Source organism: Lutra lutra, chromosome 11 (genome assembly GCF_902655055.1).
Source record: "Lutra lutra chromosome 11, mLutLut1.2, whole genome shotgun sequence".
Lineage (NCBI taxonomy): Eukaryota > Metazoa > Chordata > Mammalia > Carnivora > Mustelidae > Lutra > Lutra lutra.
Genome location: NC_062288.1, coordinates 22,976,914 through 23,002,830, shown reverse-complemented (window position 1 = coordinate 23,002,830; position 25,917 = coordinate 22,976,914). Strand labels below are relative to the sequence as shown.

Sequence of the window (25,917 nt, the reverse complement as noted above, 5' to 3'; positions counted from 1 at the left end):
GAGTTCTAAGACTAGATTAAACTGTCTATTCTGCTCCAATGGCCAACAGTTTCTAAATTTGCAAGGTTTTGGTATCTGTCGGGGTGCAAGCTCAGCTAAACATGTCTGTGTAAAATCATGCACTGGAGAGAATGGTTTCGGTGAGTTCATTTTGCCCCTGCTCATGAAAGCTGTCTTGGAAGTTGTCAGTTACTTGCAGGATATTAAACCATTCTGAGTGTCCCTAGCCAGTTGGCCAAAACGTGTTGATTCCTCCAGCACCAAGCCCATATCTATCAGAATTTAAACTGTGAAGTGTGCTCTTAAAAACTGTAAACCATTTTATTCTTCGTGTGCATTTTCTGTACTTATTTCTACAGTGGAATTCAGAACATGATTTTGCCCAGATAAATTCCTGGCCATTACTTCAAGCCATAATAGCTTTGGGGGGGAGTAAGAAGATCCGTCTACCATATAATCAAGGTCCTTTAGTTAATGGGCCGACAAATGATGGCTTCTGCTCCCATTTTGATGACAAGCAGCCACATCTCTCCGCTGATGACCAAACCCCAACCGCAACCAAATTAGAACTCATGTCCTGAGCTAGTGGTCTACACCAGAGCCCGGTAAACTCTCTTATTCTCTTCCATCTGAAAAACCATGCCTGAATCAACTAGGGAAAATGTACATAAGGAGATTATACCACTTCAGAAGACCAGCAAAAGACTGATCAGTACATCTCATTGACTTCTGGCCAAATAAGCCTGACCAGCTTTTCCTGATAGGAAATGAGGTTTTCTCTGGGAAAGAGGAGCTCCACTTTTCCTAGACCAGATACTGAGGGGGTAGAGCAGGGAGGAGTGGACACACAAATAAAGGAATATTTGTCAAAAGTTCCCAGGGACAGAGCAGCCTAGACTGGATAGCAATTTAAAGATAAAACTACACAGTTCTCTAATTATTTTCAAATAGAATCGGCCCTTTTTCAGTTTTAAAATGTCAAAAGAGAACTAGAAACTGGCTCTTAAAAAGTACATTTAGTCAGCAAGAGAGCCCAGGCTGAACATCAGGCTTACACCTGCCACAACCAGGTGAATTACAGCCTAAATTAAATGACCCTCAGGGCATTTTAGCTGCGTTGAGGAGAGGAAGAAGAGACAAGCCAGGATCCAGATGGATAGGCATGAGTCAGCCAAAGGGAACCTGACCCATGGTCCCTTGGGCATCCCTCTGGGTGGGGAGAAAGTCGGTCACTTTGTCATCATGTGTGTGTGTGTGCACGCGTGCGCGTGTGTGTGTCTCCGTGTCCAGAGTGTTCCATTAAGGCTATGGTTGTAGTTTAATTGAGCACAGACAGGATACAGACAAAATTCTTGCTCTGTTGGCTCCAATGACAGGGGCTGTCATTATCTGAAGAGATGGTGCTTAACTACTATCAGTAGATGAAATGCTGAAAAGCATAGGACTTGCCTCACACTAACACCTAAAGGGGTACAGCAGCCCTAAACACCAGCTGAAAAATGGTGAGCTGGCGGCTTCAGGATGTCTTCTGGGAATTTAAGCTGGAAGCAGACCGATCCCCTGGGGAGGGCAAAGTGTAGCAATGCCCAGTGCTCTGACATGTGACGCTGCAGGCGCAGGTAGTCAGTGGGATTTGGGGTGACTGTCTCCCTTGTGGAGGAGGAAACAGCTCCTCACTAAGCCTGAGGTCCACTGCCCTATGATCAACTCTCAAATCCCCGCTCAGACAGACAAATTTCAGGGGTGGGAGGTGAGGGGAAGTGTGAATGAAGTTGCAGTTAATAGTAAATACCAAACTCTGTCTGTCTTCTTTAGAGTTCAAGCCAGGAAAGGCTGGGGAAGGGCCCTGGACTTCAGCTTCATATTGTCTATACGAGACTGAAAAATGCAGAAACCTCTCTCAGAACTCTTGAAAGATGTTCATCCCACCTCAGTTCAAATGTGTCTAATGATGAGGCAGTGAAGGTGGAGGGAAGTTGATACCTATTATGTTCTTACTGTGTGCCAGCCTGTATAAGCATATTTAATCCTCCTGTGAGGATAAAGAGTCCTGTGAGATGTAGGTATTACTATCTCCATTTAAATAGGTCACAAAGAAAAAAAAAAAATAGGTCACAAAGTTTGCATGGGGACACGTTCTAAGGACACTCAGCTGTAGGTGGGGGAGCCGGGTCTGTAGGACTTCTAAGTCCTTTCCGGAAAGCTTGCCACACGAAGTGTGGACAGTCATGGACCACCACAGTGGCATCTCTCGAGCTTAGTAGAAAAACAGAATCTCAAGTCCCACCCCAGACTGACTGGATCAGGAGTTACTTTTTAACAAGATCCCCAGGGGATTTGTGCGAACTGAAATGTTAGCAAACACTGCTCTAAATCTCTGAGGCTCTTCCCACCATCCTGCCATATGACATGGTTTCTCCTGGGATGGCAGAGTCATAACCGCTCAGTGTTCTTCCTTAAATTGAATCGAAATCTCCTTCCCTGTGACCTTTACCTGACATCCCTCAAGGACTCACAGGGGTGTCATTTTTTCCACTCCTTTTCATTTTTTCAAAAAATCTAAGCTCAACTTTTTATATCTATACCTATTCCATTTTATCTGCTGGTTTCAGTCTGCATTTTCAAATCTAAGATCTTTTCTAATTTTTATTCACTTCTCCCAGTCTTATAATTTACATACTTAATGAACATACTTTCTTGTTATTCATTCAAGTATGATCTATGGATGATAGATAAATAGATACATACACACACACATTAAATGCAGTCACACTTAGAGTTCAATGGCATGGTGATTTTAATCCATTTATCACTTTATGTGGGTTCTGCTATTCAAAAAACTAATAAAAAAACGGTAGTTGCCAGTGAGAGAGGGGAAAATGGAGAGGCATTCAAAGTTTCAGTTACACAAGACAAGATCTACAGTAGAGCATAGAGCTTATCATTAACAATACCGTATTGTATACTTAAAAATTTGCTAATAATGTAGAACTTATGTTAAATGTTCTTATCATAAAAGAAATAATAACAAATAATTTTCTATAAACAAAAATAAATAAGGAGAAGTTATTTGGAGACAGTGGACAGATACAAAGCATAGATTGTGGGGGTGGTTTCACAGGTGTATACTTCTCTCCAGACTCATCAGCTTGTATACATTAAATACATACCGTTTTTTGCATGTCACTCATACCTCAATAAACTGTTTTATTTTTTTTTTAAGATTTTATTTATTTGACAGAGATCACAAGTAGGCAGATAGGCAGGCAGAGAGAGAGGAGGAAGCAGGCTCCCTGCTGAGCAGAGAGCCTGATGTGGGGCTCGATCCCAAGACCCTGAGATCATGACCTGAGCCGAAGGCAGAGGCTTAACCCTCTGAGCCACCCAGGCACCCAATAAACTGTTTTAAAAAGAAAAAACCTATAAACTATCCTGAGGTATTTTCCAGGCAATATTTCTCTAACTTATCTCCAACAAGGATTTTTTGGTTAGACGTCTTTTTAACTCACAATGCTCAATGTCTGTGGAATTGTCCTAAAACCTGAGTTATTTATTAACTAAGAATGCTTGATTTTTTTTGTCAACCCATGCTGGCTGCTAGTAATTGTCCATTTCTTATTTAGTGTTCATGAACAGTTTTTCTAATAATCTGTTCTAAAAGACTAACAAGTCTTACTTACCTATTTATGATTTCTAGAATCATTTTCTCCTTTTAAAAAATGGACCACTTGCCTGGCTTTCATGCTCGAGGATTTCTCCCATTCACTCTCATTTCTTAAAGAATTCTCACTGAGTTCTTTAAAGAGAATAAACTGGGAATACTTGACATCACAGTATGTGAGTCTAGTATCATTTAATGGCTTTGTGCATTATTCAGAGCAATTTATCTATTCTATAAAATACCCATTCTATAAAGTAGACATAATAATCTTCCTGGGAAAAGATGATATGTGGAAAAGTATTACATGACCTATAAAGCGTATACATTATGGTGCTGGGACAACTTTATAATATAATTAGTGTCCTGATGACTTAAACTCATTTAGTGGTTGACACACTCTAACTTTAATTTTCCCATCTTGGTTCTGATGCCACCTGGGATCTCTAAATTCTTTCCAAAGCCCCATGAGCAATGTTATGTATTGTGCCGTAACCTACCCTTAGGTCAAAGGTTGGCAAACTATGACAACCTGGGCAAATCTGGCCCACTGCCTGGCTTTGTAAATAAAGTTTTATTGCAACAGCCAAACTCATTCATTCACGTATTGTCTGTGACTGGTTTTGTGCTATAATGGCAGAGCTGAGTAGTTGCTACAGAGATCATATAGCCTTTAAGCCAAAAGTATTTACTCTCTGGCTCTTTCCAGAAAAAAGTTTGCTGATCCTTGCCTTAGATTATACTTAGACTTTGTGATATATAATTTTCTGTATACAATTCCTAATCAACCTCTGTGCTGAAGTACTAAACAAATTCATTTTATAGAATCCCTTTAATAGACTCTTATGTCCTAAATGAAATTGTATTCTAAAATAAAATAATGCAAAATGATCTGATAAAGCTAGATCAATTAGAATATTTAGCTAGAAAATCCTGTCGATTTTAAGCCTTGTTGATTAAAAAAAAAAGGAGGGGGGTGTGGGAATCTGTAATACCTCCGTTTGATTTGCAACCTTAATAATTCCCAAATATTAAATGAAAATGTATCTTTTACAATGATTTGACTGACGTTCATGTCAAATTGAGCATCATATCTCATTATCTAGCAAAGTAGACATCAAGGGAAATAACATAGAAGGTTAAGCTGAAACCTAGCTTTAAGATATTGATCTATATTTCCTTTTAAAATTATTTCCTTAACCCAGTGTGTTGGCATAATATTTGAACATTCTAAAGTGTAAGTACAGAAAAAAGTTCTCACATTAAGAGTCTGAAGAGTCAAAGTTCGAAACCACTTTATTTGGGGGGCCTTTTTCAATAAAGAATTTCAGGACAAAGTACATGTTATTCTGTACGACAGTCTGCTAATTGTTCCCAAGAGAATAATAACAAGCCGCCCTTGAAAGGAATGGCTGGCAATGGAATTAGCTCCAGAGACTCTAAGACAGTATTTGCCAAGAAACAAGGTCAGTCTGATAATATGTCAAACACATCCTTTATTAACCTGAATAAATAAAATATACCTATAAATTATGAAGTGCATGGTGGCTGAGTTGCCTGACCACTGCTTTAAAACGTCCTCATTAGCATGTCATGTCTGTGATAAATGACTTTAAATTTTATATTTCTCTGAAAGGATGTTTTAAATTTTATAAAAGCAATACCCTCCAAGCTCACAGGGGAGAGAATGGCAATGCAATTCTTTTATAGAATCATGATCTAGCTTGAGTTTTACTCAGATGATTGATTAAATCATGGATCAGTGTCTCCTACAGAATTCATGTCTATTCCAAAGTGGTTACTGCTATAGTTCATAGTATCTGCAGTAGGTCCTAAAAGCAATAAATCTTTTCCAGCAGAGTAACCCAGAAGACCTCAGTTAAAGGGATATTTTAAAAGCCAGTGACTATTTAGTGTATTTAATTCACATTAGTAGACCATAAATAGGGGAAATTGATGAAAAATATAACCTTTTCTGCATGCTAAAACTCAAGAACAATTATTTTTTCATCTTTCACCTGAAAATAACCAAATGTTTAACCCAACATTAAATAATGTCTCAGTGGCACAGTGCAATAAATGTGTAACATTTAACAGAAAGCAAAATAAGATTGTGTCTAAAACCCTGAGAGAATAAGAGAAGAATTCGAATACAAGTCTGTGTGCGCGCGCGCACACACACACACACACACACACACACACACACATACACGCACACACATACACGCACAATACCCAGCATGGTTTGCCACACTTACCCACAAAGCCATAGATCAGACAAACCAGTCTGTCCTCTTGGGATGGCTATAACCATCCCCTAGGCAAATAGGTTTTGACTGTATCAAGTCTAAATTATTCTGACATGATCTATATCTTTTTTTTAAAGATTTCATTTATTTATTTGAGCGAGAGATCACAAGGAAGCAGAGAGGCAGGCGGAGGGTGGGGGGGAGGGAAGCAGGCACCCCGCTGAGCAGAGAGCCCGAGGAGGGGCTCAATCCCAGCATCCTAAAATCATGACCTGAGCCGAAGGCAGAGGCTTAACCCACTGAGCCACCCAGGCACCCCGACATGATCTATATCTTCATGTGTTTAACTGAGATGTGTGATGCCACAATCTGAGTCACTAGGAAAAATAATCCCACAAGTGAAGAACTGTGATCAATCCAAAGAGTAGAACTTTGTGCAAGGTTTATGCTGTTTTAAGAAGTGAAAGAGCGAAAGTCAGCTCATACAATAGTGTGAGATCACCTCCCTGTCACGTTCCCTGCCCCAGTCACCGACCACCACCCCAATCTTCATCCTCCTTCAACTGGTACTTCCTTGGAAGTGCCCCTCTCCAGCAAGCACCGTTTCCCAAACTTGCTTTCAGACAGCTCTTCTTTGGATAGTTCATACTTTTTTTAAGATACGCATGGCTACAAATCTTAGCCTTCAGCAAGTTTTCTTGATCCCTTACTCTGCGTTGATCCTGTACTGGATACCCACTAGATCAATGAGAAATAAGAATGGCTGTTTTGTACGTTACCCACAAAGAAAGGATAAACGTTTCTCTCTCTCTCTCTTTTTTAAATTTTGTTTTGTTTGATACTTCAGTGAGCACTGCTTATTTTTAATATTTTACCAAAATACTGAAAAAAAATCATTCATTTATCCATGATAACTATATGCTAGTTTTCTTGCCAGCTGGAGTTACAGTTAATAGTATTTTCAGGCTAGGGTCTATACCAGACTCACCTTCGTATCTGCTGGACCCTTCCCAGAGCATGTAACCCCATATTTTTGTATGCATACTAAATATTTATTTATTTTTGCATGCATACTAAAACATCAAAATTGTCGTATTATGATTAAAAATACATTAACCTAATGTGACACTGGTTAATCTATGCTGATTAAAAACTCTCATTAATAGTTAAATTAGTGAAAATAGAAGAACTAATTAATTGCTGCTTAATGAAAGCATTGAAATTGAAAAATCATTTTAAATACAAAATCCATAGAGAAAGAACAAAAGAAACTAGGAAGTAAAAGCCTAGGGCCTTGGCCTTGGTCTCTATGGTCATGACTCCAAAATTTTTATCTCTAGCCCCTCACCTCTGGGTTTGCAAGTGCCCCTCTCCACTAGAGTTTACCAAATCATTACCTACCTTCTCTCCTGCAATGAATTTTTATTCACACAATGATATGATCATTCTCACAGATAACAAAGCTAGTATTTTAAGTATTTCTCTAGTTTGTTAGGTATTGAAAATAAAGATGTATATTTTGTATACACAGGATATACAAGATATGTTATAACTACAATTATCTTTTATACATACTGAGTCAAACAACCATAGTTAGTAAAGTTACTGTTAAAAAATGGCGTTAGTGCATCTTTTCTGACTTAAAAAATTAGTAAAGAATCTATGAGAATATTTTGGTCAAACAAAGAAAAATATTTAATTAAGTGAAATAAGTGATGAAGTTTATTTTAGTATTTGCATTTATTAAAAATAACAAAATTCTGCCTCTTAGCTTTAATCTTTCTTCACAAAGCAGGTAAATGTCTTGTCAGATTTAACATGATAACTGTATATTTAGTAGGTGAATAAACTTAACCTATAATCAAACCCACAGGGAAAAATAAAACTAAGACAAAAATTAGATAAAGATAGTTCATAGCGGAAAATCTGTGATTGAGTTCCAATTTCGTATCCTTTCAGAGCTAAGTCTGAATTTTAATTAATATTTTTTCCAATATCCCGACTCAAGTATTTTAGGCTAAAGGAATTATTGAAAGATTGACTAGCAGATTTTTGATGTAGTAATAAATATTTATGATCTCCTGACTGTATTTTTATATTATTCATTGACTAAATTCTTAGATCTCTTGCTTCCATAGACCAGTAATTATGGATATCAAGTGTGACTTTATGCTTTCTCCATGTCAGTTTCCTGAGTAGAAGTCAAAATGGAAATGGTTTACAATTACATGCCTTCAACAATCATTGATTATTGTTTATGTAGAAAAATTAGCATGTCTGTGTAACTAAAATAGAAAATAAAATGTACCCAAAAAAAGCAGCAACAACTAAATATGCTTTCTATGTTCTAGATGTCAGCTAATGATCTAATTGCCCCACCCATACTTGGGTCCGTTCAAATTATCCATCCTGATTTCAGTTAATTGGGATACATAGTCTTGTTCCTACTAGTTCTGTCTTTTGGGATTTATGAAAGCCAGATTTCCAAAGCTTAAACGTCCCGTAAAATACCTTAAACTATTTTTGTTCTTTTTTTCCTGTATTTATTAGATATTTACGACCTCCAAGTTATATCCCCCAATGGTCCTCTTTTGTTGCTTGTTATTTTGTCTGTCTTTTGTTCTGATTTACTTCCTTTACACTTGGGCAGCTGACTAGCCCATTCAAATATAGATAATTCTATATTTGGGTGATTTCTTCATGTGGGCTACAAGTTGTACATAAAAACTAGACTAATGTGTCATCATAAAATATCATGTATGTTTGCCTTATGCCAAAATAGCTATTCAGTGCAGGCAGTCAAAATGTGAAATTAGGTAAACAAAATTCCAAATGATTAACTTGTAGTTAAGAAATGCCGGGGCTCCTGGGTGGGTCAGTCGGTTGAACATCTCTGACTCTTGATTTCCGCTCAGGTCAGGATCTCTGGCTCCTGGGATCTAGCCCCCAGGGCAAGTGCTCAGCTGCAGGGGGAATCTGCTTGTCTCCCTCTCCCTTTGCCCCTCCCCCAGCACATACTCACGCAGGCATGTGCTCAATCTCTCTCTCCAAAATAAATAAAACAAATCTTAGGGAAAAAAAAAGTGCCAAATAAATAGATCAAATGAATCTTGAAATTTGATAAATTTATATAACAAGCATGCATATAGTTAGCACACAGGCTTGAAGGTAACCCCAAACCTGGAGATTGACACAGCTCTGCTACTTTGCAAATATGGTACTTAGTGTCTTTAAGCTATGACCACTTCTACAAGATGGGGATAGAATATTCTCCATCAGGTTATCTCAAAGATTAAATGAGATTAAATCTCTAATGGGCTTCACAGAGTTTTGGGTACAAAATTTTACTATTCTTAGCACATAAACAGTAGCTATTATTATTAGTGAATTTGGTCATTGCTCTGTGACCTCCCAAACTGTATTTTTTCAGTAGAAAGGATTCAATGGACTGTTTTTGTATTATTCAAACCAAAAAAAAATCAAGAGGCTCTGCAAAACTTTTACTTTTCATTTGATTAATCTGGGACTGTGTGGTTATGATTCTTGCATTTTACTCTGACTTGCAAAAACTTGAAATAACATAAAGTGCTAACACTATAATTATAAAATTATTACTAGATTTGAGTTTAGAAAGCAAGAAATCTTCGTTGTTTCTGACTGTATTTGACTGGAACATAAAATGTATTGTAACCTTGAGTGAGCAAAATAACATAGAAACCTGAATCTATTCATGTAGATATATGTTCAGTGGTGGTGGTAGAAGGAGGGACAATTTAAAATCTTTGAGGAAAGGTCCTACTCTTGATTTCCACTTAGGTTATGATCTCAGCGGCTTGAGATCAAGCCCAGGATTAAGCCCCAGTCAGGTTCCACACTCCGAAGGGAGGCTGCTTCTCTCCTTCTCCCTCTACCTTTGCCCCCCTCCCCCACCCATCATGCGCCCTCGGGAGAACACTCATTCTCTCTCTCTTTCTCAAAAATAAATAATTAAATCTTTTTAAAAAAATACAATAAAATCTTTGAGGACGATTCTCTGCTAACTTATTCCAAACAATTTCAGTATGGTATAATAATTGTAACATTGGGAACAGCAGGGGATTATATTGTTTTTCTCTGTGCCATTTGTCTGTTGTATCTGAGAATAGAATAATCTCCCATTATCTGCAGGGCAATTGCTGCATATTTTCCTGAAACTCCTGGACTAGTGATATTGTTCATCCCTGAAAGAGTCTGGGTACAGCATCTGGCACAGGGAGGGTCATGGGGAGGTTCACACCCAGTGGAGGAAGTCTTAGATGTCTGATATTAGAAGATACCATATCGATTTCCCCTTCTCTCCACATAAATCAAAGAGATAGTAACCATCTTTCTCTGGATGCCAAATGTTTAGTGCAGCCAAGACAAAATTTTCTCCTCCCCTTTGCCATGTGTTTGAGGGATTTTTAATTGGCAATCTTTGGTGTTTATGGCCCCACGAGCAGACTGACTTCTTGATACTTGTATAAAATATTGCTCTTTCAGAAACTGAAATTAGAAATAAAAGCGTCCAAGTTTGAACGATCAAAGTCTGTCAGTGAAGACTCACATCTGCCAAGTCTGTTTTCCTCTTAACAAGTTAGAAGGGCTCTCTCATCAAGCCTTGGACCCGTGTGTATGCAGCATACACTCGCATTTTTAGCATGGCGCATTCGTTCTCTCTGCCAGCCATTTTATGAAACTCGGCGGCTTAATGCTACAGCAGTTCAGACGTCCATATGGGAGAAATATTCTGGCAGCCCTCATTTCAGCAAAGCAGCAGGGGCTCTGCAGTTTTTCACACGAGGGGAGTAAAGGAGGAGATCAACAGCCTCTAATGTTCCAGTACCAGTTAGGGATTGTTGATTGGCTCCCAGCGAAAGCACCAGCCAGAGCACGTTCCAGAAATACCATACAGGGTGATAAAGATCTAGGGGTGAGAGCTTCCTTGGCCGAACAGCCCCCCAAAATAGACATCCCCCACCTTCAGTCTGGATGCCGGAGACAGCACCCAGCTCACCCTGGAGCAGATATTCTTTTTTTATTTTTATTTATTTATTTTTTTTTCCAAGCACAATTCAAGGGAACAAAGTCGCAGAGTGTTATCTGGCATCTTGAAATAGGTTATTTCCCCCTCTTCTACTGTCAATTTCACAGTATCGAAAACTAAATTCTACTTTCCTTTGACTAAACACTGCTTCTACCTTCTTAAAAGCATGTATGGGTCCGTCGGTCAGGTCACAAACCTTTGAAACCATTTGGCAGAAGGCAGCAGTCTGCGATGAGATGGATGTCCCAGGCCTTTCCGTCTCTTCTTGTTACTCATTTTTCTTGCTCAGTCAGAATGGCTGGCTGTCCACAGCTGTGGGTTGAGTAAACTGTTGGAAAGCATGTCCACGTACATTCCTGGCTCCCCCCAGCCAGCTGTCCTCCATCATTTCAGGGGAGGTTTTATAACCTTTTGATACTGTGTTGGAGTAAGTTCAGAAGATAGGGATGCTCCTGCCATGTTGGCCCCAAGGAGCCATTTATGTAAAAAGAAAAAAAAAAGACTCATGCTCGTTCAGGAATACCCTTAACCCTATTTGAAAGTAAGCATGCAAGTTGCTTACTGTCCATATGAAATGACTCTTCCCTACAAGGTACTTCTGTGTTTGAATTTTCAGAGGGGGTTTGTGTGTGGTTGAGCGTGATTGTGCGATGCTTTTGCCCTCGTGTGTATCTCTAACACATGGGAGAGGACGAGGACTCGCTCCATTTTTATCTTGCTTTCATAAACTTTCATTTTGTCAAGGTTTTAAAGTATATTTTTTAATTCTTTTGTTTTGATTTTCTTTCCGTGAAATCATAAGCTCTCTTTAGATGCAAGAACCCATTTTCATTTTATAGGATCCCTCTAACAACATATTTGTCTTTTCTCTGTTTAAAATTCATTATATTGTTTCAGAGAAATGACAGGTTCACTGACCATTTCATGTTACTGAGTTAAAGTGAGCAAGCTATTTAGAAAGCCTCTGATCTTTGAAGCTTTGCAAAAAATGGTATTTTATGCTTTCTTTTTGCGTCTTTACTTATAGCTTTAATCTGAATTGTTGTTTCATCTTTGCCCAATCAGCAAATAATCAATGCCTTTAAATTTTCTTTTCTTTCTCCTTTCCAACAAAGTAAAATGCAAGTATTTAAATTTATTTTACCACACAATGCCAAACACAAAGGAAATGTAAATAGATCGCTGGACTAATTCGCATCTGCCAGTGAATAATTGTTGAATGATTAGGCACAATTTTTTTTTTTTAACCAAGCTTTTAATTAGGCATCTGCACCAGGTCACAGAAATGAAATTATAAAATGTGATTAAGAAGTCTTTCTTTCGGGGCACCTGGGTGGCTCAGTGGGTTAAGCCGCTGCCTTCGGCTCAGGTCATGATCCCAGGTCCTGGGTTCGAGCCCCGCATCGGGCTTTCTGCTCAGCAGGGAGCCTGCTTCCTCCTCTCTCTCTGCCTGCCTCTCTGCCTACTTGTGATTTCTCTCTGTCAAATAAATAAATAAAATCTTTAAAAAAAAAAAAAGAAGTCTTTCATTCTTTTGGGAAATAAGGGGCTATGCCAACATCTTGGTATCCTTTTACCCACAGTTAGGGTGTTGTAATCACTGGCTGCTTTTGTAGAAGATCAAGGAACCCTGGGGCAGGCCCCCAGAAGCTTGTCACTTACCTGTTTAATGGCACCACAGAAGTTTCCCAGTTGCCTCATAGGAGAGCTTTCCACATTCCCACAAGATGTAGGTACTCTTAAAGCTGCACCTTCCACATGATGTTTTTCTGGCTTTTCCATTTTACATGAACAGTAACTAGATCAATGAAAGTGAAATTGTTTGCCCAAGATCACACAGCTATTGAAATAATTTATGCCTGTGCTGATTTTGCGGGATGGTTCCTGAGTTTGGTGGGTGGTGGTGCTCTGTCAGCTCTGTCTCAGCCTTCTCAAAGCCTTCTTCCAAGCAGCCTATTTTGGGGGGCTACAGGAATTTCACTGAGTTATTGGTGGATTCCCCTGTTTGCAATATTGGCTTTACCGCTTTCCTCCATTAACTTAACTAATCAAAATAATGTTGCAGTTCATCTCTCTGTTTTCATATTAAGGAGTTAATATTTTTGTCCAGCGTTCATCCTGATAGGATCTTAGGTGCACAAAAGAGTCCTCGAGTCAACATATGTCCTGGACTGTTGTAAATTCTTAACATTTCTGTGGCAGTCTGGAGTTCGATTTTTAAATCTCACCTAATTATCAGACTGACTTCAGAGAAGTTATGTAACTTCTAGGCTCGGTTTTCCTATGTATGAAGTATAGGTAACAATGCCTATTTGATATAGATAGGTAAGATGGGGTTTGTAAATGCCAGATAAATATTATGTGTATTAAAATTTCTAAGTCACTATGATCACAGATATTTGAGGTGCTGTTGGTGTGGGTAAGTGGATTGACGAGCTAAGCTGTCAGGAAGACTAGCACACAGGGAAAAGTAATTAATAGTCAACAATAGGAAGTGGCCAGAAAGAAGGTCAGAAAGGTGAGACCAGCCTCCAAGGGTAACTAGGCATTTGTTAGAGGGGACAAGCCTGGGGAGAAGCAGGAGGTTGCAAAGAACAGAGCACATACAGGGGCATGGCTGTGAGCTTGGGCAACTGAGGCACAGACTAGTTTGGAAAGAGGCAGGAGTTAATGAAAATATGGAACAAGAGCCTTATATGCTGTGCTAGACTATTTGGACTCTATTCTCTTTCTATGAACAGGCACTGAAGGATGTTAAGTAGGAAAAATAACTCAGGAAATATAGAAGATGAGTTGCCAGGGAAGCAGGTAGAAGGCAGGGCCAGTGCTTTGCAGCCAGTGACACTCATGTCTTTGACCTGCACAATACTCACACTCTCTTAGTTCCTCATGTCTTTGACCTGCACAATACTCACATTCTCTTAGTTCCTGAGCCAATACTGACCAGAGGAGGGGTTTTATTAAGAATCCCATGTACCCCTAGAGGTCTGTATGGAGTAGGATTAGGGAACTCCATAACCCCACAGGCTCACTGTATCATGTCTTATACTAAGCTTCCCTTTCCTCCTTCCCTTGTCTTTTCTGCCATGACATCAGGAAGGCCAGCTAAAAAAAAGTGTTGCAGAAGTTCCTACAATAGATGGTAAGGTCCTGACCTCAGGTGGTGGAATTAGGTAAAGAAAGGAAGGGACCCCTTGCAGACATAGCTAAGAGGTAGATCCAGAGCCTTTGTCAGAATTTCAGGGTAAAAAAAAACTGCCTTAGAGATCATCTGGTTCAGTCTTCTCTTTTTATAGCACTGTGCCTGAGTCACAGTAGTAGTTGAGTATAGTAAATATTTGTTGAATAGATTAATTAATAAATGAGGGATAAGACCCAGAGATGTGTTGACAGCACTGATTATTAACATACCTAGCATAAGGACATAAATCTCTTGACACCTAAGTCAGTGCTCTCTCCATAGGCCACACTTGGTTTTAGAATGTTAAAAAAAATAATAATAAAACATTATCGGGACGCCTGGGTGGCTCAGTGGGTTAAGCCGCTGCCTTCGGCTCAGGTCATGATCCCAGCGTCCTGGGATCGAGTCCCACATCGGGCTCCTCGTTCTGTGGGGGGCCTGCTTCTCCCTCTGCCTCTGCCTGCCACTCTGTCTGCCTGTGCTCGCTCTCTCTCTCTCTCTCTCTGACAAATAAATAAATAAAATCTTTAAAAAAAAAAAACATTATCAGAACCTTCTTTTAGTTCTATGGCTCAGTTCACTTCATTTTCATTCACAATGTGACTTAAAAGGTAGCATATCAGAATTAATAAACTAAGGCTCTTCTGATGAAGGCATTTTGTCCTACCTCTTATACCTTCATAATCTGAGTATTTATTTTTGGCATTTCTGCATAGGCATTCCGCAATGTCGCAAAGTGAGAAAGGTCTGGAGAGAAATACTCAAGGCTCTTTGTGCGTCTGGTACAGCGTGATGCTTCCCTTTGGAGAGTAAACTATATTAAGGGCAGTTATTTTCAATTTAATTGAAGTCTTGAGTAGCACATCCTCACAAGTATATGTCAAAATTTATTATGTTTGGGGAGACTGTAGAATAGAATGAGAATGAATATTCAGTATTATAATAAAATTTCCTATTATGATAAGATTTATATGATTATTATTATAAAAAACACAAATATAAGATTCAGAAAAGAATGACAGGTCAGTCAAATCTTATTGGCTAGAGACAAACGTCAAAAAATAATAATTTTTCAACGTAGAGTGCATGTAATTGGTGGGATGGGAGTAGTGGGTGAGATTTTTTTTTTTTAGCAAAAAAATGTAGATGACTTGGCAAAAACACAATTCTGAAACAATAAAGGCAGCAAGATCAGCTATGTAATCTATTCCAGTTTTCCTCTGATTAAATCTTTCTGTCCTTTATTCAATACAAATATATTCTAAATACCTGAAGAGTTCCAAACATAGTAATATTACTCTATTTATTTTGTGGGAGGTAACTTGGAATAGGTAGAAAACTCCCACAAAGGAATAAAGTCAGAGATGAATTTGTACTGACAAACATGAGAATATAGCAGTCGGAGCAGGAATAATAGAAGGTATATTTGAAAAAAATGAAGGAAAGGGTGAATCATTTGGGATGGAATTACACCCAGAAAGGAAGTGCTCCTGAGGGGAGAGGAGTAGCAGAATTCAAGTAAAAGGCAAGGAGCAGGTTGTAAATTGTGAGCAGTTAAGAAACAGGCGTCACAAGAATGGGAACTTACTGGGTGGTGAAGACAAAAATAAGTTGGAAAGCCTGCTGGTAAAGAGTGTTAACCAGCACATCTAAAGGTTGAATAGTTTGAGCTTAATAGAGGAGGCTACGGGATGAAAATGGAATGTGAAGGAAGCAATTCTAGTCTCGTCCAAGATGGTGGCTAATGAAGGTAGACAGCAGGTGGTAAGTGAGAGAGGCTAAGAAGGAAGCCTCTGCACACCACCGTGACTCAACAAATGTGGGAGCAGAAGAAAGAAGTATAAAAATAACTGCACTTGAAGCAATGCTTCATGAAAAGTGCCCTGCTTTATCCAAAATAATGAAGTACCCAAGAGGTATCCGGTAGTGTATTTTGATTCCCATGAGTAAGAGAGAGACCAGTTATCTTGGCACGGGCCTTCATACAGGCCAGCAGTTTTCAACTTCTGCTTCATCAGCCTGACTCTCCTTCACTGTCACTTTGAAATCTCTTCATTGGGAATCGGGTCCTTATGAGACCAGCTCTACTGGAATCCCAAGCTCATCAGTCACTCCAAATCTGACCCAGAGGCTCAAGGTCAGAAGTCCCAAAACATCTGGTCCCAATAGGGCCTAAAGTGAATGGCCACACAGGAAACAGTGTAAACTTGCAGGCAAGATGGCAATGAAAATGTGTGCTTGGCTTCCGAAAGAAATGAACCATTTTATTTTTATGGAGAGCCCTTCCTTGGTAAAATTAAAAGTGTTTTCACAAGCATGATCTCATTCTCACAGTAGCCGTGTGAAAGAGGAAATGGAGGAGACATTTTAATTCCCATTTTATAAAAGAATAAATTGAGAGGGGGAGAGATCAAGTGACTCTTTTCCCAATTCTCCCTCTTAAATAGGCCAACGGGGCTTGAGCTAGAGCCAATTTTCCTAATGACCTCTCTCTGTGTGTGTGTGTGTGTGTGTGTGTGTGTGTGTGTGTGTGTATTCTGAAGCCCAGTCTATCCTAAGACTTGGCGTGGCACCATCAGATGGCATGTACCAGGTGGTTCATATTTTTATTTCACAACATATAAGTGACATTCATACAGCACAGTCTATAAATATCTTATCCAATTAGTACTATCTGAACAGGCAAATGTTTGCTTACAAATCCATCTACAATTGTGGAATGACACAATGTCTAGGCATCTATACACATTTTTTTAAGTGAGCCGTTGAGCACTGTCAAGTTGTTAGTTTTAATCCTGTGATAACTGACCACGGATCTTTCACATTCAGAAAGCTTCTGCACAGCTCCATAAAGATACCGCTTTATCATTGCTTGCTTGATGACTTGAAAAATTGCTCTGAATGGAAAATATCCATAAATTTTAAAAGGCAGTCTTACCAAGAACCACAAATAGTTCTCATTCTGTTTCTAAATAGCAAGATCACATTAAAACTCAAAAATAGATAACATTAATCACTATAATTCAAATAACTACTCTCTAGACCTGGCAGGGAACCTTGAGAGCTTAGTTCTTCTTTCCTATGAATTTCTGGCATAGCATGCTTGGGGAGTGGGGAGATTGTTAACAGTATTTAAAGTTAGGGAAAGCCTTAGTGGAAAGTGGCATTTGTTGCCTTCCTGTCTTTTATCTGCCCACTCAGAAAACCATACTCAGCCTTGATTATGACTGTGGTGGGAATAACTTGGTGGGACTGTGCTGATTTTTATAGAAGGATATAACCAAGGACAGATAATAATTACTGAAATAGCAGTCATCCTTTGCATAACAATTTGCAGCTTACAAACCTTGTCACCTGCACAATCTCATTTGTTTTTTCCCATAGAACAATACATTGCTATTATTTTTTTTTAATAATTTTTTATTTTTTATAAACATGTATTTTTATCCCCAGGGGTACAGGTCTGCGAATCGCCAGGTTTACACACTTCACAGCACTCACCATAGCACATACCCTCCCCAATATACATAACCCCACCCCCCTCTCCCAACCCCCTCCCCCCATCAACCCTCAGTTTGTTTTGTGAGATTAAGAGTCACTTATGGTTTGTCTCCCTCCCAATCCCATCTTGTTTCATTTACTCTAATACGTTGCTATTATTATTGTTCCTCATTATTGTGAAGAATGTGAGTCACAGAGGATTTAAGTTAGTTTTGAAAGTCACACAGCTAGGAAGTGATGGAGCTGGAAATTGGACCAAAGTTTTCTGACGCCCTATCCCATCTAATGTCAGCTGTACCATGTGACCTCCCAAACCTACCAAAAATGTTGGGTCAAGAATGGAGGTGGGCAGAAAAGTAGTCAATCTGTTTAAAAAAAATTTTTTTTAAAGGACTAGCCAAATAGGTAAAAATGAGGAAATGAGATATACTAAAGAGGAAACCCAAATGGCCAATAAACATATGAAAAGATGCTCACCCTCACTAGCAATCAGGGAAATGCAAATTAAAACCGAGATCACACCCATTAGAGCAATGAAAATTAAGTCTGAGAATGCCAAGTATTGTATCAGATAGGGAGCAATGAAAATTCTGATATACCAGAAATGGGAGTGTAAATCAATTTGACCTATTTTGCTAGCCATTTGCCATGATAGAACGAAGTTGAAGAAGCACATGGTCTTGGCCCAGCAATACAGCTCCAAGGTCCAAACCTCAGAAAAACTCCACCACAAGTGCACAAGAGCAATGGAAGTAGATTATTAGCAGAATTATCTTTAGTAGCCAAAAATTCACAAGAACCCAATCATCTATTAACATAAGAATGGACAAATATTAATAAAATAGTGACGTAGCCATCCAAAAATAATCTGTTGCAATGAAAATTAATGAACTAGAGGTAAAAATAGATAAGTATCACAAATACATTTGGAAGGAAATTACAGAAGATTAATATATATACCATTTACAATGATTTTTAAAATGTGCAAAGCCATCTTTGGGGGATATTATTATTTAGGGATTAAGTATTGCTTAGGGACATTATTTAGAGGTATGTAGATTGTCATTAAAAAAAAGTGCATGTGAATAATGCAGGACAGTGATTATGATTGGACAGGGCAGTAGGTGGGAGAGAGGTGCTAGCCGGGACCACAGCTCGTATGTTCATTGTTCTCATCGTTGAGTTGGACAGTGGTACACGGTATTTATTATTCTCTCAACCTTGGAATGTGTAAAATAGATGATCCTAACTTTAAAAGTATAAGAGGCAGGAAGAGAAGAAAAAAGTGTGTCTGGATCAGCTACTTCAACAGACCCGTTGAAAATGATGCCAGAGAGTCCCCGTTTGCCATGGTCTAATGACAATCACAGCACCAGAGAAAGGATGCTCATCCCAACTCAACCCTCGTCCTGCTCCAAAATCCACCATTACACCAACACCCTTTCTGATATACATAATTGAAGTGTGAAGTTCCGTCTAACCAATCACGGAGTCTGTGACATTTTCTAGAATCACACTTAAGCTGGATCCCAGAAAATGTTTGTTTGACTTTTCTGTCTTTATATCTTTAGCACTTTCAAGCAGATCTCTAGCATTTGGGAGGAGTGAATGTTAGTTAACTGAGTCTATGTTGTTGAAAGTATTTTACTCAAGAATGTTTTATTCATAGAATTATTTATTTTAGAATGCATAGAGTGAAGTAATCATTTCATATCAGACACCTAAGAAAAGCTAGAAAACTAACTCTGAAAGTTCAACTCTGTTTTTACATTTTTGATGTTTGCAATTCTGATGGGCAGGGATGTCTCAGAATGAAATCCCTAGCCATTTACACTACCCACTTCAGAATTACCCCAATAAATTAACGTCTGCTGAGTTACTCATTTGACAGTCTGTGAAAACATGTCTTTTATATCCCTCATATAATCCTCAGCGTAGTCAGTCACAATCTCAATTTGCAAGTTCAACTCTCAAATATTATGGTTTGTGAGAATAAAAATATCCACTCATAATAGAACAGTTCTCTATAAATAAAATTGTTATTCATACATAATTGAAATTTTTAAACAATTATCTCAAGCGTGTTCTTTCTGTATCTTAAGGAGGAAATATTGTTTTTCAGAGTTTTTATTTTATAATGAATAATTAATATTCAGGGTATTTTTAACATCCTAAAGTTACCTTCTATCCAGTGGACTTCTGTAACTCTACGAAAATTCATTGGGGAGAGAGGACAAATGCCTTTTTCAAGAAGATCTACAGAAATATTAATTAATCTAAGATCAGAAGATGAGTTTATGGCAGCCTCTTGTTTGAAAGCCAGGGCCCCAAATCCCCTCTATCCTAGTTTAACAATAGTAATATTAGTAGTGGTCCACATTTACTGGGCACTCACCATGTGTCAGACACAATACCAAACACTTTCCCTGCATTATCTTATTTAATCCTCACAACAACTTTACAGATGAGGAACGGTGGCTCAAAGCAGGCATGTCACTTGCCCCAATCACATATCTGCTAATTAGTAGAGCCAGGATATGGACCTGGGTCCCTGATCCCAGAACTAGTGCTCTTGATCTTTACTTGTGCATACATGGAGCCTTTGTAAACACACCTTACCATAGATGGAGAAAATAAATGAGCAACATATTTCCTCTTCCATGAAAAAAAAAAAAAATAGCAGTTGACTCGTCAAATTAGACCAAGAAAACCGTGTACCGGGCTTCTACATACAAAACTTATGACCACCACTTCTCAATGGTTTGAGAATTCCATTAACTGAATTGCACTGAAGATGGAAATGAAGATGAAAAAGAAGCATAGAATGTGTGCTTCCTCGAGGTCCAAATTCTTCCAAACTTTTCTTTCTGAACACAAAGCTGTTTCTGAACTCCAAGAATAAACACATAGCATTTTTTTTTCATCATTTGATTATCGTGTTTGTTGGCAGACCTGTTGGTAACCTTGAGTCACCTACAGTGAATTTAAATATTATTCTAATTGATTTCCTTCCTGCTTACCGAGAAACAGAGTGCCTCTTTTACTAGTCTCATAAATAATTCCATTTCTCTATGTCAACTTTAATTGAACTTACCTCACGTTGTCAATCTCTTTCTTTTTTCCTTGCAGGTGATGTCATTGTCTATATTAATGAAGTTTGTGTCCTTGGACATACTCATGCAGATGTAGTCAAACTTTTCCAGTCTGTTCCTATTGGTCAGAGTGTCAACCTGGTATTGTGTCGTGGCTACCCTTTGCCCTTTGATCCTGAAGATCCTGCTAACAGCATGGTGCCACCCCTTGCAATAATGGAGAGGCCACCTCCAGTGATGGTCAATGGAAGACATAACTATGAAACATACTTGGAATACATTTCTCGGACCTCACAGTCGGTTCCAGATATAACAGATCGGCCACCTCATTCTTTGCACTCAATGCCAGCTGATGGTCAACTAGATGGCACGTATCCACCACCCGTCCATGACGACAATGTGTCTATGGCTTCATCTGGGGCCACCCAAGCTGAACTTATGACCTTAACCATTGTGAAAGGGGCCCAGGGCTTTGGCTTCACTATTGCCGACAGTCCTACAGGACAGCGGGTGAAACAAATACTTGACATTCAGGGATGCCCTGGCCTGTGTGAAGGCGACCTCATTGTTGAGATCAACCAGCAGAATGTACAGAACCTGAGCCATACAGAAGTAGTGGATATACTTAAGGACTGTCCTGTTGGAAGTGAGACTTCTTTGATTATCCATCGAGGAGGTAAGATAAACACTACTCACTAATAAAATATGCATGTAAAATAGTAAGATGTTACAATACTATCATAAAAAAGGAATTTCCCCTGAGTTGAATGAAATCATACTTTAAAAAATGAAAGTCAAAGAATAGGAGAGAAAAACAAGAGTCCAGAAGCAGTGGTTTGGTTTTTTGTTTTTTGTTTTTAAATTTTGAGAATATATATTTTCTTCCTATTTTATATTAAACACAGTAAAAGTAGTGCTTTCTGTCTTACAAATGTATCTTAGTATGAAGTTGGAGGGTAAAGCCTAATCCGCAAATATATTTGGTTTATATTCCAAAAGTTCATTATATATTGCTTATAGATATCCCAAACTGGTTTTCCATTGACTTAATCAAGAAATCTAGATTCTTCCAATCTAGTCAATGCTCTGTATTGTGCTTAGGATTCTAGTTAGCAAGTGGAAGCTGGTTCAACCCCTGCCAAGTTCAAATGTAGTCTTGTAATCCCCATAAGGACCTTTGGGAACTGGTTGCCATAGAAAAATCTTTTCAGAGTCATGAATTGGGATGCTTAGGACACTTTTTCCACTAGGAAGGTTCTCCTCCAGCAATAATTTCTCGTGGTGCCTTCCATGACCTGGGAAGGAAGTTATGGAACCCAGTTAGGGCTGAAGTTCTAAGCTGGGTGTTCTAGCTGAACTATAGAAATCGGAGCAGTGAGGAGGGTGGGAGGAACTCTGAGTCCTGGGGGTTTCCTCCCTTCTACCTTCTGGGGAAGGAAATGGGGCTAAGTGGAAGCCCTCCTTCATTCCTCTGCTACTTTGCTCTTAACTGTCAGTGACACTAGGGAGAGAAATGAAGGGAGGGCCACAGACAGGAAGGATACTTGAAAAGAGTATAAAAGAAAAAGCTCAGGCTAAGTCCTGGTTTTCTGCTTCCCAGTTCTGGGACTTGGGACACTTAAAGTCCAGGAGCCTCAGAAGCCTTGTCTGTTATATTGGGATGATAATACTCCTTAACCTGGTAGTCGTGTTCTTTATATCGAATGACCCACAGTAGGTGTTCATGAAATGTGTGTTGAGCATAAAGGGGCCCTGAAGCTCTAGCAAGGGTGGGGCACAGGTAGCAGCACTTTGAGGAATTCAGGCGTGAAGAACACACATGTGGCCAACATATGTGATTGTCCATTCAGAGCACTAAAAACAGCATGAAAACCTTGTCGGTTTGAAATGCAAAGGAAAGCAGTCAGAGCTTGAAAGAAGCACCTTTTATGATTTATTTGGCCCTCACTGCAGGTGTTTCCACTTCAAGGAAGTATTTACATTATTGATTCCTTGTGTGAAAGTGGACGATAAATACTAGGCATTTTTTGAGCAACACTGCACAAAGTATTATGTCCCTATATTAAAAAGGAAAATTATGATAGCAGAAGTCTTAAATTTGACCTTCTTAAGGCGTTGTTACAGAATAGCACTCGAATCTTTATAACTAAATATTGACAGTGTATTTTAATTTCTCCCATTGCTTGTGTAAGATTAAAACAAATATTCTTAATTAAAGAAAAACAAATATTCTTAATCTTCGTAGCATGCAGCTGAAAAGCAAATCTTTGTAACAGATTCTTGATATTAAAAGGTATACTGAAAATCACTGTATAGTATAGCCATTCTATGAGTCATAGAAGCAAATTTGGATACATATCCTACCTATATAATGACTTCTTTTTAAAGGCATGACATAGCAGGAAAAAGTACTTTGAAATCATTTATATATATATATAAATGCCCACTATCAGATAGACAACCCTATACTTGCTCTTTTTTTCCCTCTAGTTTTCCCACCTCTCCTTTAATCCTCTGGGATGTCACCTTTTATTTGCATTTTGCTTGTGTTTGGGGTTAGGAATTGGTTTTTATTTTGTGGCTGGTGAGACCTGCAGAATGTAGTACCCTGTAATGTTTAAAGTACTTCTAGTCAAAAACCTCTCATGTTTCCCCAAATTCCCACAATTTGCACTCATCCTCTCTGAAATTATAAGGAACTAATACCATGTTTTTGTGATGAAATTTTTCACAATTATTTTGGCTATTCTAGATTCTTTCCATTTTCATATAAATTTTAGGGTCATCTTTTGCTTTCTCTTATTATAGGCTACTCATAAGTGCTCATAGCCTCATTCAGATACGTACAGACCTTCAAGAGTAGAGTCACATGCCTGGGTCCTTCTATCAGAATTGTGGTTCTTTGTTTTAATTATTTACGAGGATTTTTAGTTTTTAAAGCAATTATATACATGGTTTAATTTTTTTAGACAGTGTCTGAAGAGGTATCCAGTGAAAAATAATTCTCTTTCCTGTCCCAGACTGTCAGTGCTTTTTTCAGAAGCAGACATGTTTTTTGAATATATACTTCCAGAAATGTTGTGGTCCTAAGGAACACATGCATGAATATAGGTAGTGTGTTTACTATAAATGATACAATATTATACACACAAATGTCTAACTCTAAATATCTTGGTTATGAGGATATATTTCATTTTTAACACACACCACTGTGAAGTAACTTATATAACATAAAATTAACCCACTTAAATTATATACATCATTAAGTTTCACTAAAATGGTATTTTTTTGTGTAACAGCCCCCGTAATCCTTAGAACATCTATCATCTCAAATTCTCTCAGCCCCGGAAAATCACTAAGATGGTTTCTGGATAGTTTTGCCTTTCTGTAAATTTTTCATAAATGGAATCCTACAGGGACACCTGGGTGGCACAGTAGGTTAGGTTAAGCACCAGGCTGTTGGCTTCTGCTCAGGTAGTGATCTCATCACGGTCGTGAGATCAGTGAGATCAAGCTTGCATTGGGTTCCGTGCTCAACGCAGAGTCCGCTTAAGAATCTTCCTCTCCCTCTGCCCTCCCACTTGTGCGTTCTCTCTCGTTCTCTCTCTCTCTTTCTCTCTCTCTCTCTCTCTCTCTCTCTCGGAAATAAATAAATAAATCTTTAACTCAATCAATCATTGGAATCAAACAGTATATATAGTCTTTTACCTAACATAATGCTCCCGTGATTCCCCAATGCTGAAGCATGTGAGAGCAGTGTGTTTCTTCTTATCACTGAGTAGTTAGTGTTCCATTGTATGGATCTACCGCTTTTTAAAATCCATTCACAAAGGGATGGACATTAGAGTCGTTTTCAGGTTTTGACATTCATAAGTAATGTTGCTGTGAACACTTAGATATAAGTGTTTGTATGTGCATATGTTTTTGTTTTTCTTGATGAGATACCTAGGAGTGATACTGCCGACTTATGTGACAAATATATATTTAAGTTGTTAAGAAATTGCCACAATGTTTTCTAAAGTAACGATACCATTTTACATTCCCCACTAGTAATGTATGAGGTTTCCAGTTTCTGCCCATTGTTACCCTAGTCGGTAGTCTTAATTACAGTCATTCTAGTGTCTGTAGAATGATAACTTTTTTGTAATTTTAATTTACATTTCTCAATTTTTTATGTGTTTACCACATTCTCATGTGTTTATTAACATTCATATATCTTCTTTGATAGCATGACTACTCAATATTTTGCCCATCTGAATATTTATTGGGCTATTTATCTTCTTATTATGTTGTTAAAGTTCTTTATGTATTCTGATTACATGTCTTTCCTAAGATATATGTTTTGCAGATACTTTCTCCCAGTCTGTGGCTTGACTTTTCATTTTCTTAATGGTTTCTTTTGAAGCATGGAAGTTTTTAATTTTAATGAAGTCCAATTTATCAGTGTTTTCTTAATGTGGATTATTACTTTGGTATTTTATCTATGAAATCTCTGCCTGACCCGGGGTCACAAACTTTTTCCTGCTTTCTTTTAGAAGTTGTATAATTTCACCTCCTGCATTTAGATCTCTAAACCATTTTAAGGTCACGTTTGTGGATAGTGTGAGATAAGAGTTTAATGCATTTTGTTGGATATGGGTATTTAATTGTTCTAGAACTATTTGTTGAAAAAAAAAACAAAACTGTCCTTTCCTCTTGGATTGCCTTGCGGCACTTTAATATTTTATTAAACTAGCATGAATGTGAGGTTTATTTCTAGACTTTATCCTGTTCTATTGATCTGTATGTTTGTCCTTCTCATAATGCTGTACTTTATAGATTCCTTTAGCTTTTATATTAAGTCTTGAAAGTGTGACTCTTCTAACTTTTTTCTCCTTTTTCACAATAATCTTGGCTATTCTAGATTCTTTCCAGTTTCATATAAATTTGGGGATCATTCTTCTTATTTTATTTGTTTTAAATAAAAGGACTGTGGAGATTATGGTGTTGCTTAAATATGCAGAATAATTTGTGAAGAATTGCCAAGCTAACACTGAGTCTCTCAATTCATAAATATGGTATATCTCTCATTTATTTGAATCTCCTTCAATTTCTTCCAGCAATGGTTTGTAATGTTCAATGCTCAGATCTTACACTTCTTCTGTCAAACTTATTCCTTTCTGTTTTATGAT

The 25,917-nt window shown here is 38.2% G+C and overlaps 1 protein-coding gene across 3 annotated transcripts in view; it reads left to right on the top strand.

The window, feature by feature from the left end:
* Nucleotides 1-25,917, top strand: part of MAGI2 (membrane associated guanylate kinase, WW and PDZ domain containing 2) — a 1,365,890-nt gene that overhangs the window by 1,103,399 nt on the left and 236,574 nt on the right. For all 3 annotated transcript variants that reach the window (XM_047694173.1, XM_047694175.1, XM_047694174.1), the window contains one exon: nucleotides 20,784-21,422. In XM_047694173.1, the coding sequence (XP_047550129.1) occupies nucleotides 20,784-21,422 (639 nt within the window). The remainder of the gene's footprint in view (nucleotides 1-20,783; nucleotides 21,423-25,917) is intronic.